The 14,641-nt window shown below is 33.5% G+C and overlaps 2 protein-coding genes across 2 annotated transcripts in view; one reads left to right on the top strand and one right to left on the bottom strand.

Moving 5' to 3' along the window:
- The window catches only part of LOC148955351 (uncharacterized), a 33,390-nt gene extending 22,363 nt beyond the window's left edge, over window positions 1-11,027 (bottom strand). Inside the window, exon 1 of the mRNA XM_089101709.1 lies at window positions 10,883-11,027. Coding sequence (XP_088957835.1) covers window positions 10,883-10,898 — 16 coding nt within the window. The 5' untranslated portion in view covers window positions 10,899-11,027. The remainder of the gene's footprint in view (window positions 1-10,882) is intronic.
- Window positions 1-14,641, top strand: part of LOC148955348 (E3 ubiquitin-protein ligase MYCBP2-like) — a 470,872-nt gene that overhangs the window by 199,632 nt on the left and 256,599 nt on the right.

The following is a 14,641-nucleotide window of genomic DNA, read 5'->3' as shown; positions in this document are numbered from 1 at the left end:
TAACACAAACACAATAACTAACACAGCACAAAAACTTACACACACATACAAAAACTTACACACACACAAAAACTTACACACAAAAACTTACCCACACAAAAACTTACACACACACACACAAACTTACACACACAAAATAAAACACACACAAAAAATTACACACACACAAAAACTAACGCACAAAAAAAGAAACTTACACACACACACAAAAACTTACACACACACACAAAAACTAAAACACACACACAAAAAAACTTACACATAGAAAAACAATCTAAAAAATAAATAAACACAAAACAAAACAAAAAAACTTACACACACACAAAAACTACAAAGCAAACAAAAACTTAAACACACACAAAAACTAACACACACACAAAAACTTACACACACACACACACACACACAAACTTACACACACACACAAAAACTTACACACACACAAAAACTTACACCAACATAAAAACTTACACACACACAAAAACTTACACACACACACACACAAAAACTTATACAAACACAAAAACTTACACACACACACAATCTAATACACACACACAAAAACTTAAAAACAAAAAAACAATATTACACACACACAAAAACTTACACACACACAAAAACTAACACGTACGTAAAAGTTAACTTACACACACACACAAAAATTTGCAATCAAACAAAGACTTACACACAAACAAAAGAACTAACACTAACACAAAAAATTACACGAACACAATAAAACTAACAAACAAAAACAAATATTTACACATACAAAAAAAACTTACACACAAAAAAAAATAATTACACACAAAAAAAAACTTACACACAAACAAAAAATAACACACAAAAAAAACTTACACACACACAAAAATAATTAAACACACAAAAAAACTTACACGTACAAAAAAAAATACACACACAAAAAAACTTACACACAAAAAAAAAACTTACAAACACACAAAAAAACTAGAAAAAGAAAAAAATACTAAAACAAACACAAAAAAACTTACGCACACACAAAACCAAACGCACACATACAAAATTACACACATAAAAACATACACACACACACATACAAAAACTTACACACAAACAAAAACTTACACACACACACACAAAAACTTACAAACACACAAAAACTTACAAACACACAAAAAAAAAAACTAACAAAAACAAAAAAACTAACAAACACAAAAAAAAACTTACACACACACAAACAAAAAAACTTACAAACACATAAAAAAAACTTACACACACACAAAACTTACACACAGATACAAAAAAACTTACACACACTCACAAAAACCTACACAAACAAAAAAAACTTACACACACAAAAGCTAAAACACACGAAAAAAGATTACACAAACAAAAAAACTTACAAAAACAAAAAAATTTAAAAACACAACAAAAAAATTACACACACAAAAAAAATTACACACAAAAAAACTTACTCACACACAAAAAAAATTACACACACAAAAAAACTTACAAAAACACAAAAAAACTTACACTCACACACAAAAAAGCACACACACACAAAACTTACACACACAAAAAAAAATTGCACACACACACAAACTAAAAAACACAAAAAAAATTACACAAACACAAAAAAAATAAAAGACATAAACAAACTTACACACACACAAAAACTTACAGACATACAAAAACTTACACACTCACAAAAAAACTTACACACACACAAAAACTTACACACACACAAAAACTTACACACACAAAAACTTACACACACAAAAACTTACACACACACACAAAAGCTTACACACAAACAAAAACTTACACACACACAAAAAAACTTACACACACACAAAAACAAAAAAACAGACACACAAAAACTAACACACAAACAAACAATAACACACACACACACACAAAAACTAACACACACAAAAAAACTTACACACAAAAAAAAACATACAAACAAAAAAAAAAAATTACACACACACAAAAAAACTTTCTAACACAAACAAAATTTTACACAATAACAAAAACTTACACACACACAAAAAACTTACACACACAAAAAAAAACTAAAGCACACACAAAAAAACTTACACACACACATAAAAACTTACACACACATAAAAACTTTCACACACACAAAAACTTACAAACACACACACAAAAACTTACACACACACACAAAAAAACTTACACACACACACACACACACACACACAAACTTACACGCACTCACAAAAACTTACACACACACACAAAAACTTACACACACACACACAAAAACTTAAACCCACACACCAAAACTAACACACAAAAACAAAAATACACACACACAAGAACTAAAACAAACAAAATAAAATGCACACACATAACAACTAACACACACACACACACACAAAAACATACACACACACACAAACTAACACACACTCAAAAAACTTACATATACACAAACAAAAACTTACACACATACACAAAAACTTACAAACACACACAAACTGACACACACACAAAACTTACACACACACACACACAAAAACTTACACACACACAAAAAAACTTACACACACACACACACACAAACTTACACACACACAAAAACTAACACATACACACACACTAAAACTTACACACACAAATACTTACACACACACACACAAACCTACACACACACACACACACAAACCTACACACACACACACACACAAACTTACACACACACAAAAACTTACACACACACACAAAACTTACACACACACAAAAACTTACACACACACACAAAAACTTATAAACACACAAAAAAAACTCCCACACACAGAAAAACTTACACACACAAAAACACGTAAACAGACACGATCATTTTGGATTTCAATCTTTGAAATGCACGATTTGAAATATTTCAATAGTGTTTCTATATGATTTCACTTGTCAGGAGTACAATCTCTTGATTTTTCAGTTCATTCTTAATTTTTTTTAATAAAACACTAGAGTTAGAGTATATTCAACTACACAGATATTTAATAGCATCTAAGGGATCTTATACGATTTCACAGAATCATGAGAGACTACTATAAAACCAAAGGTTAGGTTAGGCTAGCCTACGTACGCCCGCGTACGTAGGCTAGCCTAACCTAACCTAACCTTTGGTTTTGGTATTTCTGTGCAATAATGTGGAATTTTGTGGTTAAGTTACTTTAGTATTGCCATCAATATCTATTGTTTTTTTTGCATGTCTCTCACACTATATCCGTGTGTCTGAGGGACTGTGGCACCATCTAAGGCTATAGGTTTGTAGATGACGATAATAGTCTCTCTTGATTCTGTGAAATGTTGTAAGATCCTTTTGATGCTATTAAATATCTGTGTAGTTGAATATATTCCAACTCTTGCATTTCAATGAAAGAAATTCAAAATGAACTGAAAAATCAAGAGATTGTAACTGTGACAAGGTAAAGCACAACAAAACACTACTGAAATATTCCAACTCTTGCATTTAAACGAAAGAAATCCAAAACGAACGTGTGTGTGTAAGTTTTTGTGTGTGTGTTAGTTTTTTTTGTGTGTTTGTAAGTTTTTGTTTGTGTTTTTGTTTTTGTGTGTTTTTAAGTTTTTGTGTGTGTGTAAGTTTTTTTGTGTGTGTGTAAGTTTTAGTGTGTGTGTATGTTTTTGTGTGTGTTTTTTTTTTTGTGTGTGTTTTTTTTTTTGTGTGTGTGTTAGTTTTGTGTGTGTGTGTATTCTTGTTTGTTTGTGTTAGTTTGTGTGTGTGTGTGTGTAAGTTTTTTTTGTGTGTGTAAGTTTTTGTGTGTGTGTATGTTTTTGTGTTTGTTTTTTTTTTTCTCTTTGTGTTTTGTTTTTGTTTGTGTGTATGTTTTTGTGTGTTTGTGTAATTTTTTTTGTGTGTAAGTTTTTGTGTGTGTAATTTTTTGTGTGTAAGTTTGTTTGTGTGTTTTAGTTTTTTTGTGTGTTTATGTTTATTTTTGTATGTGTTAGTTTTTTTGTGTGTGTAAGATTTTTTGTGTGTGTGTTAGTTTTTTTGTTTGTGTGTGTAAGTTTGTGTGTGTGTGTGTAAGTTTTTGTGTGTGTGTGTAAGTTTTTGTGTGTGTGTATGTAATTTTTTTGTGTGTGTAAGTTTTTGTGTGTGTGTGTAAGTTTTTGTGTGTGTGTGAGTTTTTGTGTGTAAATTTTTGTGTGAGTGTAAGTTTTTGTTTGTGTGTTTAAGTTTTGTGTGTGTGTGTAAGTTTTTGTGTGTGTGTGTAAGTTTTTGTGTGTGTGTAAGTTTTTGTGTGTGTGTAAGTTTCTGTGTGTGTGTAAGTTTTGTGTTTGTTTAAGTTTTTGTGTGTGTGTAAGTTATTTTGTGTGTGTTAGTTTTTGTGTGTGTGTAAGTTTTTGTGTGTTTGTGATTTTTTTTTGTGTGTGTTTAATTTTTTGTGTCTTGTGTAAGTTTTTTTGTGTGTGTAAGTTTTTTTGTGTGTGTAAGTTTTCTTGTGTGTAAGTTTTTGTCTGTGTGTAAGTTTTTTTGTGTGTGTAAGTTTTTTTGTGTGTGTGTGTAAGTTTTTGTGTGTGTGTAAGTTTTTGTGTGTGTGTAAGTTTTTGTGTGTGTGTGTAAGTTTTTGTGTGTGTGTTATTTTTTTTTTTTGTTTTAGTTTTTTTGTGTGTGTAATTTTTTTGTGTTTGTGTAATTTTTTGTTTGTGTTTATGTTTTTGTGTGTGTGTAATTTTTTGTGTTTGTTTGTAAGTTTTTGTGTGTGTGTGTAAGTTTTTGTGTGTGTTTGTAAGTTTTTGTGTGTGTGTAAGTTTTGTGTGTGTGTGTAAGTTTTGTGTGTGTAAGTTTTTGTGTGTGTGTAAGTTTTTTGTGTGTGTAAGTTTGTGTGTGTGTAGTTTTGTATGTGTGTACGTTTTTGTGTGTGTTTGTAAATTTTTGTGTGTGTGTAAGTTTTTGTGTGTGTGTAAATTTTTTTTGTGTGTGTAAGTTTTTTTGTGTGTGCAAGTTTTTGTGTGTTTTTAAGTTTTTGTGTGTGTAAGTTTTTGTTTGTGTGTGTAAGTTTTTGTGTGTTTGTAAGATTTTGTTTGTGTGTGTGTGTTTTTGTGTGTTTTATTCTTTTATAACCCATTCTTCATAATTGGCCTTAAAAAAAGAAAAAAAAATAGTTTGTTTTTCATGAAAAAAAAAATCTTGAAAGAGAACAATCTGTTCTCATCAATAGTATGCACTAGAGTATGTTTAAAAACTTAAATAAAAAGTTTCATTCTATTACTCTGATATGATTTAGAGATGTAAAAAAAGTTGAAAAAAAAAGTTAAAAAAAAAGTAAAAAAAAAATTGGTCACTACAAACATTATTTTTCTAATAGTAAAAAAAATGTTTGGGGGGGGGGGGTTGGAGGGAGGGTGGAGGGATAGGGCTTGGATGGATGGTGGAGGGATAGGGTTGAGGGATAGGGGTAGGACTTGGGTCCCAAGTATCAGAAGAAATTGTTTGTCTAGTATGCATCTCAAATCATCGTGGTATGCATATTATCATGATGATGTCATAAAAATGCCCCGAAACATGTCACTTAACACCTGTCAAAAATCCAATTGATAAATCGAATGTGCTTGAACTTGTTCCAGTTCAATGGAATGAACCTGTTACGATATTGTGACGCCTAACAGCAGTTGGGCAATGTCCCAGAAACAATTCATTGGATGTATTTCTAAAATCATAATAAGTTCAATGGCTTGTTGGTTCCGTCATTTAACGTGTCATTCTTTTACCTTAGGAAATCACGGGTCTCACGTTCGATTCCTACATCAAACACAAAGTTCATATAAATCAATGGGAAGATACTTAGAATGTAAAAAATCGTATCATTGGAAAAGAAAAATATAATCATTAGAGTACAATAAAATGTCATCAATAAAAAAAACTATTAAAAAAAAATGTTAATTAATGTAATTATGTAAATTAATGTAATTATGTAAATTAATGAATAATAAATTAATTTATGTAAATTAGTTCAAGGTTAAACATAAGTCAACCACGCCTAACAAATTAAATTACAAAAAGAATTTCACAATTTCAAACAAAGGAAACATCACGCTCTTTGAACAGAGCACGAATTTTCACGGTGGTTGAATTCCGGTAATTACACTGTCTGCTTGTATGGCGGGTGTACTGTGCGCTACTTATCATTATAAATATATGGTGGGACTGTCCGCTACTTATCATTATAGCTATATGGGGGGACTGCCCTCTTCCTTATATACACAGTAGTTTCCTACCTACCTCGTACCTATCGTTATAGCTACATTGGCTACCTGCCCTCTTCCTTATATTATACACAGTAGTTTCCTACCTGTCTCGTACCTTTAATTATACACAGTAATTTCCTATTACCCCTCTCTCTATCGTTATATCAATACTACTGGCGAAATGAGGATTTAATTGGAGAAACGTGATCTTTAAATCCCGAAATTTTTAAGAAATTGAATTCTTGACATGAAAAAAGATTTGCAGTCGAAATTCGAAAAAGAGGAGAAAATCGTTGAAAATAAAAAAAATGATGTAGTAGAAAGGGTTTACTTGAAGGAATGTGCTATTTAAATCGCAAAATCTTTAAGAAACAGGAATTCTTGATATGAGATGGTTTTTGCTATTAAAACTTGAATAAGAAGTGATAATTGTTGAAAAAATAAATAATAGGACAAAATTTGAACTTTTTAACTACATATTCAAATTTTGTCCAAAATTCTAATTATAATCTAACATTTCAATTTTCAAGCGGAAAAACTGAAAAAGTGGAACATTACTAATCTATTTGCAATAATTGATACATACAATCAAATAGCAAGAAACTGGGGGTGGGCCGGTAGCTCAAATCATATCTTGGTTAGGCCTGGCCATGATTTGAAAAACGATTAGAAATTAAATTTAGGAAAATAATGTTTTTCAACTCAAAATAAGGAGCAACATTGTAGCTTAAAACGAACAGAAATTATTTTGTATGTGAGGTGGGCTGTCCCCTCTTCAATCCCTTGCTCATTACGCATAAGTTTTAGTTTTAGTCCCAATTCTTTAAGAACAGCTTCTGAAACACAAGGGCAGTTGAATTGGAATAATAAGCTTTTGTAAAACACTAAAAAAAAAACTTCAGCGCAACGACAAGGGACTAAGGAGAGGTAAGCCCCCCCCCCTCATATACAGAATGATTCCTGTTCGTGTTAATTTTAAATATTGCTCCTTACTTTCACTTGAAAAAGCTTGTTTTTATGTTTAAGTCTTAGGAATGAAATTTGAAAAAAATAAGCCTTATTTTTCAGACCAAAAATAAAAGAGTTCGCGGGTCACAACATAAGCGCACGCTAGCAGTTGTTGATAATCATGGCGATGGCTTTTATGTTCACAAGGATGGATACAACGTCCTAAAATTCCTTTAAAAGTTACAAAATATTTCCCGACCGTCCCATGCTTACATTTGTACTATTTAAAAAAAAATTCTTGATAGCAGAAAAAAAAATACGTTTTCGTGCATTTGGTGATAAAGAGCTTTTTCGTGTTGTTTTAAATATTTTTACTAGAATCAGGATGATTCCAGGATTATAAATGCGGTGCGCGAACGTTCAGTTTTGCCCAGAATTTTTACTTTTAAGCTAGCCATAAATTAAAAATAGTTTTTGAGCTAAACTGCTTTTTATTTAATATGTTGAATAAGGAGAATAGGCTGGAAACTTTTAATTTATATAATTAAAATCTATTATACAATGTAGATATTGGCATTAGTTATATCCGTCTGTTTGTTTGACATCATCGAAAGAATCACAAAAGCAAAAGTGTCTATCCAGTATCAATTATTTGCATCTAAAACAACGTACACATGAGGCTCCTCCATTGCCTCTGCTGTCTCAGATGAAAAATGTAGCGTCCCTTGACGTACTCTTTCTCCATTTACACCAAGAACCCATGAGTCTGCTCTGTCCGCTTTTTTAGGAATTGTCCGTTCAAACCTTGAAATTGTATTCGAGTCCTCCATAACATTATCGTGCTGGATTTGAGAATTTCGCCGTTTTTTACTCCAAATTAAAGGGCCTAGTATATGGAGGCTAGTTATCTGCTCCTGCAGGTGTTCTGTCGTTTTATTCTTTTTCTGAAGTTCCCGGGTACGAAAATAAAGAATGACGGCTGTCAAAACTAGGACAACAAGTAAAAAAATGGCTGTAACGGGTATGGCAATTTTGAAAATAAGATTTTCCGAATCTCCTGTTTCGCAAACTTCCTTTTCAAATTTTGAAAGCAAAATGTGCTTTGACTGCTTCGAGTGGCAAAGTAAGATATCTCTTACAGAGGGCTTCTTCGTTCCGTCTTTCTTGTTTGCATTATGTACAATTATTTTTATTCTTTTCTCTGTGTTTCCTATTGAAGATTCAGCAATTAACTGCTCAGCTTTTCTTAGAAAGCTGCAGGAGCATTCATCTGGCAACTTCAAGTTGCTGACAATAAAATAGGGTGGGACAATTACGACATTTCTGTCATAGTGTTTCAGTTCGTTGTTCTCAAACTTGAATTCGGAGGTACTCGTACTCTCGTGCTGTAAGCGATGAAAAGCATACGCTTGTACGTATGCAAAGGTATTATTTTGTATTATTACAGGTCCAGGACACTTTGTCAAAATAGAATTTTGATACATGTTTTCTATGGTGTTATTTGTAAGAAATATATCTCCCCCAGTATTTTGACCTTTGTTCCAGACAATGTCGATACCTCCTGTATTCCAATCGCCTATATGGTTACCACTAAATATGACGCTATTTTCTACCACAATGCTTATGCCTCGTTCGCTAATACTCGCAATTTTGCTATCTTTGAAGATTAAAGTGGAAACTCGTGTGTTTTGGAAAGATCCCTTTTGAATGTCGAGTATTTTGCACTCCTCGAATGAAAGTCTACTAGCTGACAGCGCATTGAAAAATGCTAAAACTAATGATGCTTTAAATGCAACACCCTTGAAGCTGATACTACCAACATTTCCTCGAAGTGAATTAGGATATTCCGGGTGTAAATTTACGTTGCCAAACTTAATTTCCAGTGAGGGTTTAGGTGGATTTATAAACAGTCCATTTGGAGCAATTTTCATTACCGTTATGTTTGAAAAAGTAATTGAAACTAAATGTTTAAGATAAGTAAATGCTTCGCTTCGGATGTTGACTTGTATGCATCCTTCGACATTTATTTCTTCTGTATCATCAGGAAGTTTTCCAGGTCCAGCGAGGGTACTGATGTCAAGCCCCTGCAAATAAAGTAATGCTAATCCTTCATGATGTAAATCAAGTCGCTGAAATAAATTTATAGGAAAAAAGCACATTACCCAACTTGAAGTTTATATTAGAAGACATGCTGTTCGGTTTTCCCTGAATTCAAAAGAGAAACAAAAATACCTGCATTATATGGAAAATAGAAAATATTGAGGAAGAATCGTAAAAATCTTGACCTTTTTCGAGGGGGCAGGGGGGAGGTAGTGCTTCCTAGAAGACTTTCCCCATGAAAAGAAACTTTAAGATGTGGTATCTCTTACCCTGAAGTCCAACTCGAAGTATATATTAGAAGACATGTTTTTCGACTTTCACCGAATTCAAAAAAGACGCGAAAATATGGGCATTGTGTGGAAAATATAAAATATTATGACAGAATCGTAAAAATTTTGACCTTTTTTAGCGGGGGGCAGGGGGTAGTGATTGCTAGAAGACCCTTCCTTCATGGAAAGAAACTTTTTAGGTGTGACAGCTCTTTCCCTTGAGTTGTCTGCACGTTTGAAGCTCATTAAACAAGACTCTTTATTTCAGTTAAAAACTAGCCTTTTTGTTCCAGTTAAAAAACTATCCTGAAGCGGTGACTATCACGAATACAAACCAATTAATGTTAAGATCGCATTTCTTGACAGTGATTTCCACTCCCGCCTGGACTCCTATATTTTTTTTATTACAAACAAATGCCAATCTTGATCTATGGTAAAATATAATCGCTAAATATCAAACAAGCAAAAAAGGCACAAGTAAGCTGTTAGGACTAGTTTCGTAGGTATCAAACTTGTGTGTTTAAAAGAGCCTGAAAATTCGTTAAAAAGTTTGGAGTCTATTATAGTGATTGGGAAAAGATTATCAAAAATGGATTAAGCCGTAGTTAGAGGATAACCACCCTTGTCCTACAACATCTCCCTTATTTCAAAATCCTGGGTACTTCTAGCCTCTTTTCCATAATATCTTAGGCCAAAAGTGCAGTTTACTTGTGTTAGCAACCCCAGTCCCCTCTCTCCTGCCGAATGTTCTGACACCGCCTCTCCCCCTAAGACTTGTATCAGTGTTTAGTTGTATCAGTGTTTACCTGTGATTAAGATCATCAAAGTACTAAGAATAGCAAAATCAGGACATTTTTTTCCTTGAACTCATCTTATTTCTGTTTATTATTGAAATCGAAATTTTCGAATATTTTATTTTCGTTGTTTCATAATTATGAAGATTTAGGGCTTTATGCCGGTTTTGTCAGTGTTGCCACGTTGAACCGTGAAAGTAAACAAACAAAATTTATTGGTTAAATTTGACAATGCTTTTTGTTGTAAAATTCAAATATTAACAGGCTGCTGATTCCCAAAGACAACTATCTCCAGAGGAAAGCTACGTTTTCTGGAACTCTTTGTTACCACCTCTTTTAGCTTATTTTTCACCCACTTTTCTATTTTTAAAAAATTGCCGCCTGTTGTCGCTAAAAACTGCATAACTACATATAAAGGTCTTTTTCGTTGAAAACTGAATTCCTTATCCCCCCCCTCTCCAGTTGCTAATATACGTATGGTTGTGTAAGTTTCCACTTGACCGATTCTAACAATTAGATTTCAATTTCACTGTCCTTGGTACATCAACTGTCACTCACCGTTTTGTTTCCGCATCTACAGTCAATCCTAGTTTTGCTGATGGATGAACCCAGGAGAGGAGAGCAAAAACAAATTTGTTGGAGATCGCATATTGTCTTAGTAGTAACTCTTTGTTGTCGACAAAACTTATTTTGGTATTCTTGAATATACACGCTGTCTTTGAGTTTCCCTTTGCACATTAATGCACCTTCCATTTGTCGATTGGTAAAATGTTTAGTTGTTTTCAAGTCTTTCTTTTGCTCAATATCACTGGCGGCATTTAGCCACCGAGCAGCAATGGATGGTGTAAGCTTACACGTACATGGATCTGGAAGTTTGACGTCAATAAACTCGAATTCTTCTGATAAGACAAGAGCACCTTGTTCATAAGACATTAACTCGTTCTTCACAAAGTGAAATTCTCCTTTTCGTTTTGTCGTTTCAAGGCGGACGAAAGCATTTTTCGTGACAAATTTAAATAAGTTTTGTGCTAGCAGAATTGATCCAATATTTGATACGATTATTCCGCTTTGTGAAATATTACTAATCAAATTGTTAATAAACCAAAATTTGGTGTTAATTGTTGACGATCCTAGTATTTGAATTCCTTTCTCGTTGATATTTACTATCTCATTGTCTTTAAAAACAACAGTTTCTACTTGTCGTATATTCAGGGAATTTTTCTCAAATGTCAAAATTTTACAAGCAGTTACATTCAAATTTGTTATTTCACAGTTTCGAAAGCCATCTTCATCGATTTCGAAGGCTTGTAATTCAAATAATGTCAAAGACTTTGCATGAACAGACTCAAAGGTACCACTTGATATATTAGGTATTGTGACATTATTGAAGAAAATATCGCCAAGGTAGCCACTGATCGAGTTTTTTTGTTTTATCATTATTTGACATGAACTGAATATAATTTTTCTAAAGTATGGCAGTGATTCAGGTGCTTGCATATTTAACCCTTTTTGTTCTATGACAATGTGTTTGATATTGGAAAACTCTATCGTTTTGATTTTTCGAAGACTTGAGAAAGATCCACTTCGCAGCCCTATGTAGCCACAATTTCGAAGGCGAAACTCTTCTGTTTTCTGAGGTATCCAGTTGGCATTTGGACTTATCTCAAGACCCTAAAACCAGAAGGAATATTATCGTAGGGGCCAAAAACCACATTAGTATCTTGAATAAGCCAAGTTTTTTGAAGAAAGAAGAAACAAACTAACCAAAGGGAAACCAGAAAACAAATCGTTCTCATTTTTTGTCACTCGATCCTCGTTGTATATTTTATATGTGCAGGCATATTTTTCAACTTCCACCCCCTTTACTTTCTAGATTTTGCTAGGTTGAAGATTCAATACGAGGTTTATCAATGGAAATGGCTAGATACGAGGTTACTACCCTGAAGTTAACTTCCCTCGTGTCTTGCTCATATTTAGATTCAGTAAAATCGTCTGAACCATTGTCGCTCAATTTGGTATAAATACCAATCAAGGCTTCTTAAAGAATTGTCATTATCCATATATGGACACATGGTGAACATGGGGATTCTCCTCCCCTTATAGATTTGAAAATTTTAGGCCTAAATATAGTCTTTTTCAGATTTAAGAACATCCACAGACACATCCTCAGATATCCCCCCCCAGACTCCGGCCTTTTTGCAGCTACGGTAGTACTGCAATTGAATCAGCACATACATTTGGAGAGGCGGCAGCCTAGTAAGTTACAATCCTTACTGGGGCAACCTAGTAAAGAGCAAACCCCAGCCCATAGTAACCGAAAATTTGAAAATGTGTTTAAAAAAAAACTTTTAAGTGAGGAAGAAGCTTGAAGGTGATTTAAGAAGGGTAGCTATGATTTCGATTAATCCTAGCTGTAAAAGTTTATTGTGAAAACAAAGCTGCGGGAACTCCGAAAAAGAGCGTAAAATCCCCCAAAATGATGGCTAATCAAAACAAAAATTGCCCCATTGGAATCTCCATTGCCGAAAACCTAATATGGGAATCTCCCATCTTGAGTAACTAGGGAAATCACTTTTTCGCATGGGAATCGATGATGTGTCTCTTTTTTTTTAGTCGTCGCTATGGGACGCAGAAACATCGTAGAGAGGTATTTAAGGGTGCATTTGAAAGGGAATTTATGTTATATTCACGCGCTTTTTGTGAGTAATAAAAAAATAAGTTTCTTTCAACTGAAGGTAAAGAGCAACAATAGAACTCAAAATGAACAGATTTTTTTTTGTATATGAGGACGGCTGCCCCTTCCTCAACGCTGACTCTTTACGCTAGTCTTAAAGCTATTTAAAAATGTTTCTCGTTTAAATTCAACGACCGGTGTGTTTTAGCAGTCTTTCTTAAAGAATTGCGACGAAAAGTTGTAATCCAACCTAACGAGCGAGGATTGAGGAAGAGGCAGCCTCCCTCATGTACAGTGTAATTTCTGTTTGTTTCAAGTTTTAATGTTGCTCCTTACTTCTAGTTGAAAAACTTGTTTTTTATTTAATTTCTGACCGTTTTTCAAATAATGCCAGGAAATGCCTTTTCTCCTCCCCCCCCCCCATATTAAATTTCCCCTTGAAAATTCCCTCTTGAAACTTTCCTTCCTGCGGGAAATTCTCCCCGTGGAAAATCCAACTCCTGCAGGAACCTCCCCCCCCCCTCCAAAAAAAAGAAAAATCTGTGTATTCCCCCGTGACAAATACTATATGTGACCAATGTACAAATTCTGTAATTTACAGCCCTTTCCCCAGGGGTTCTGGGGGGGGGTCATGTCATCCCCAAAGGTACTGTCATTGGACCTTTGAATTATACTGATTAAATGAATATCTCAAATTTTGATCAGATATCTTTGGGGCTGCCCTTCAATATTTTTGGTCACTTAAAAGGGCCGTAAAACTTCTGATTTTAATTCAAATGGGGATCCTATAGAACCCAGGAAAAGAATACTGTATAAAAGAGGTACATGTAGCGGGGGGGGGGCTTTGATAAGTTCGTTTTCTGGTATCTCGTCTCCAAATTTAATGGCTTTTGTCATTGGGTCAATACTACAGGGGGGAAATTGCTGCGTTCTGCTCATCTTTGGCTTAATCCAGCTCTTTACTTTTCTTTAAAATGTTTCTTTTGTGGAAAGTTTTTTTTTCTGCTTAATTTCTGATCGTTTTGAATTTAAGTAGCCTTTTTTTTTATTGGTTTATGTTTTTAATTTTTTTTTCATAAAAATCAAGATTGTGGCTCACTTTCATATTTAGACAAAATTTAGCAGCACAAGTTAATAATAGTTGTACTGTGGTGCTTTAGATGGATAGGTACGGAGAACAACATTCAAACAAATGGATGGAAAATCTGCATAATCTTTGGGGTTACATCGTTTTGACAACCTTGGATGCACATATTGCCTTTGAATTTAGTTCAACATTCCACTCAGCATACACTGAAAGTTTTAACTTAATGCCCTTAGGCGTTACTGCAATATTACAAATACGCCCTTTTGACAGTCAAATATTTATTAAAAAATTGTTTGAAAAAGCTGAAGTTTCTATTTAGTTATTTGAATACAGAGTTGAAAAATAGAACAAACCTAGCACATTCAAGGTGGCCTCAAACATAATTTCTGATGAGTGATAAACTCTATATTCTTGTAACTTATTGTTAATTATGATTATGAATGTAATACAAATCTATACGAAACAACCCTTCCTTTGGAGCAACTATCGAAAATCAAGGCGTGTTTAGTTCACGAGCAGGAAAAATAAATAGATAGATGCGAGTTTAAAAATATAG

The sequence above is a fragment of the Artemia sp. Qi Xiang Cuo genome, chromosome 2, assembly GCF_049724085.1.
Source record: "Artemia sp. Qi Xiang Cuo chromosome 2, ASM4972408v1, whole genome shotgun sequence".
Lineage (NCBI taxonomy): Eukaryota > Metazoa > Arthropoda > Branchiopoda > Anostraca > Artemiidae > Artemia > Artemia sp. Qi Xiang Cuo.
Note: the sequence above shows the minus strand (reverse complement) of the source record. Positions and strands in the feature narration are given on the sequence as shown.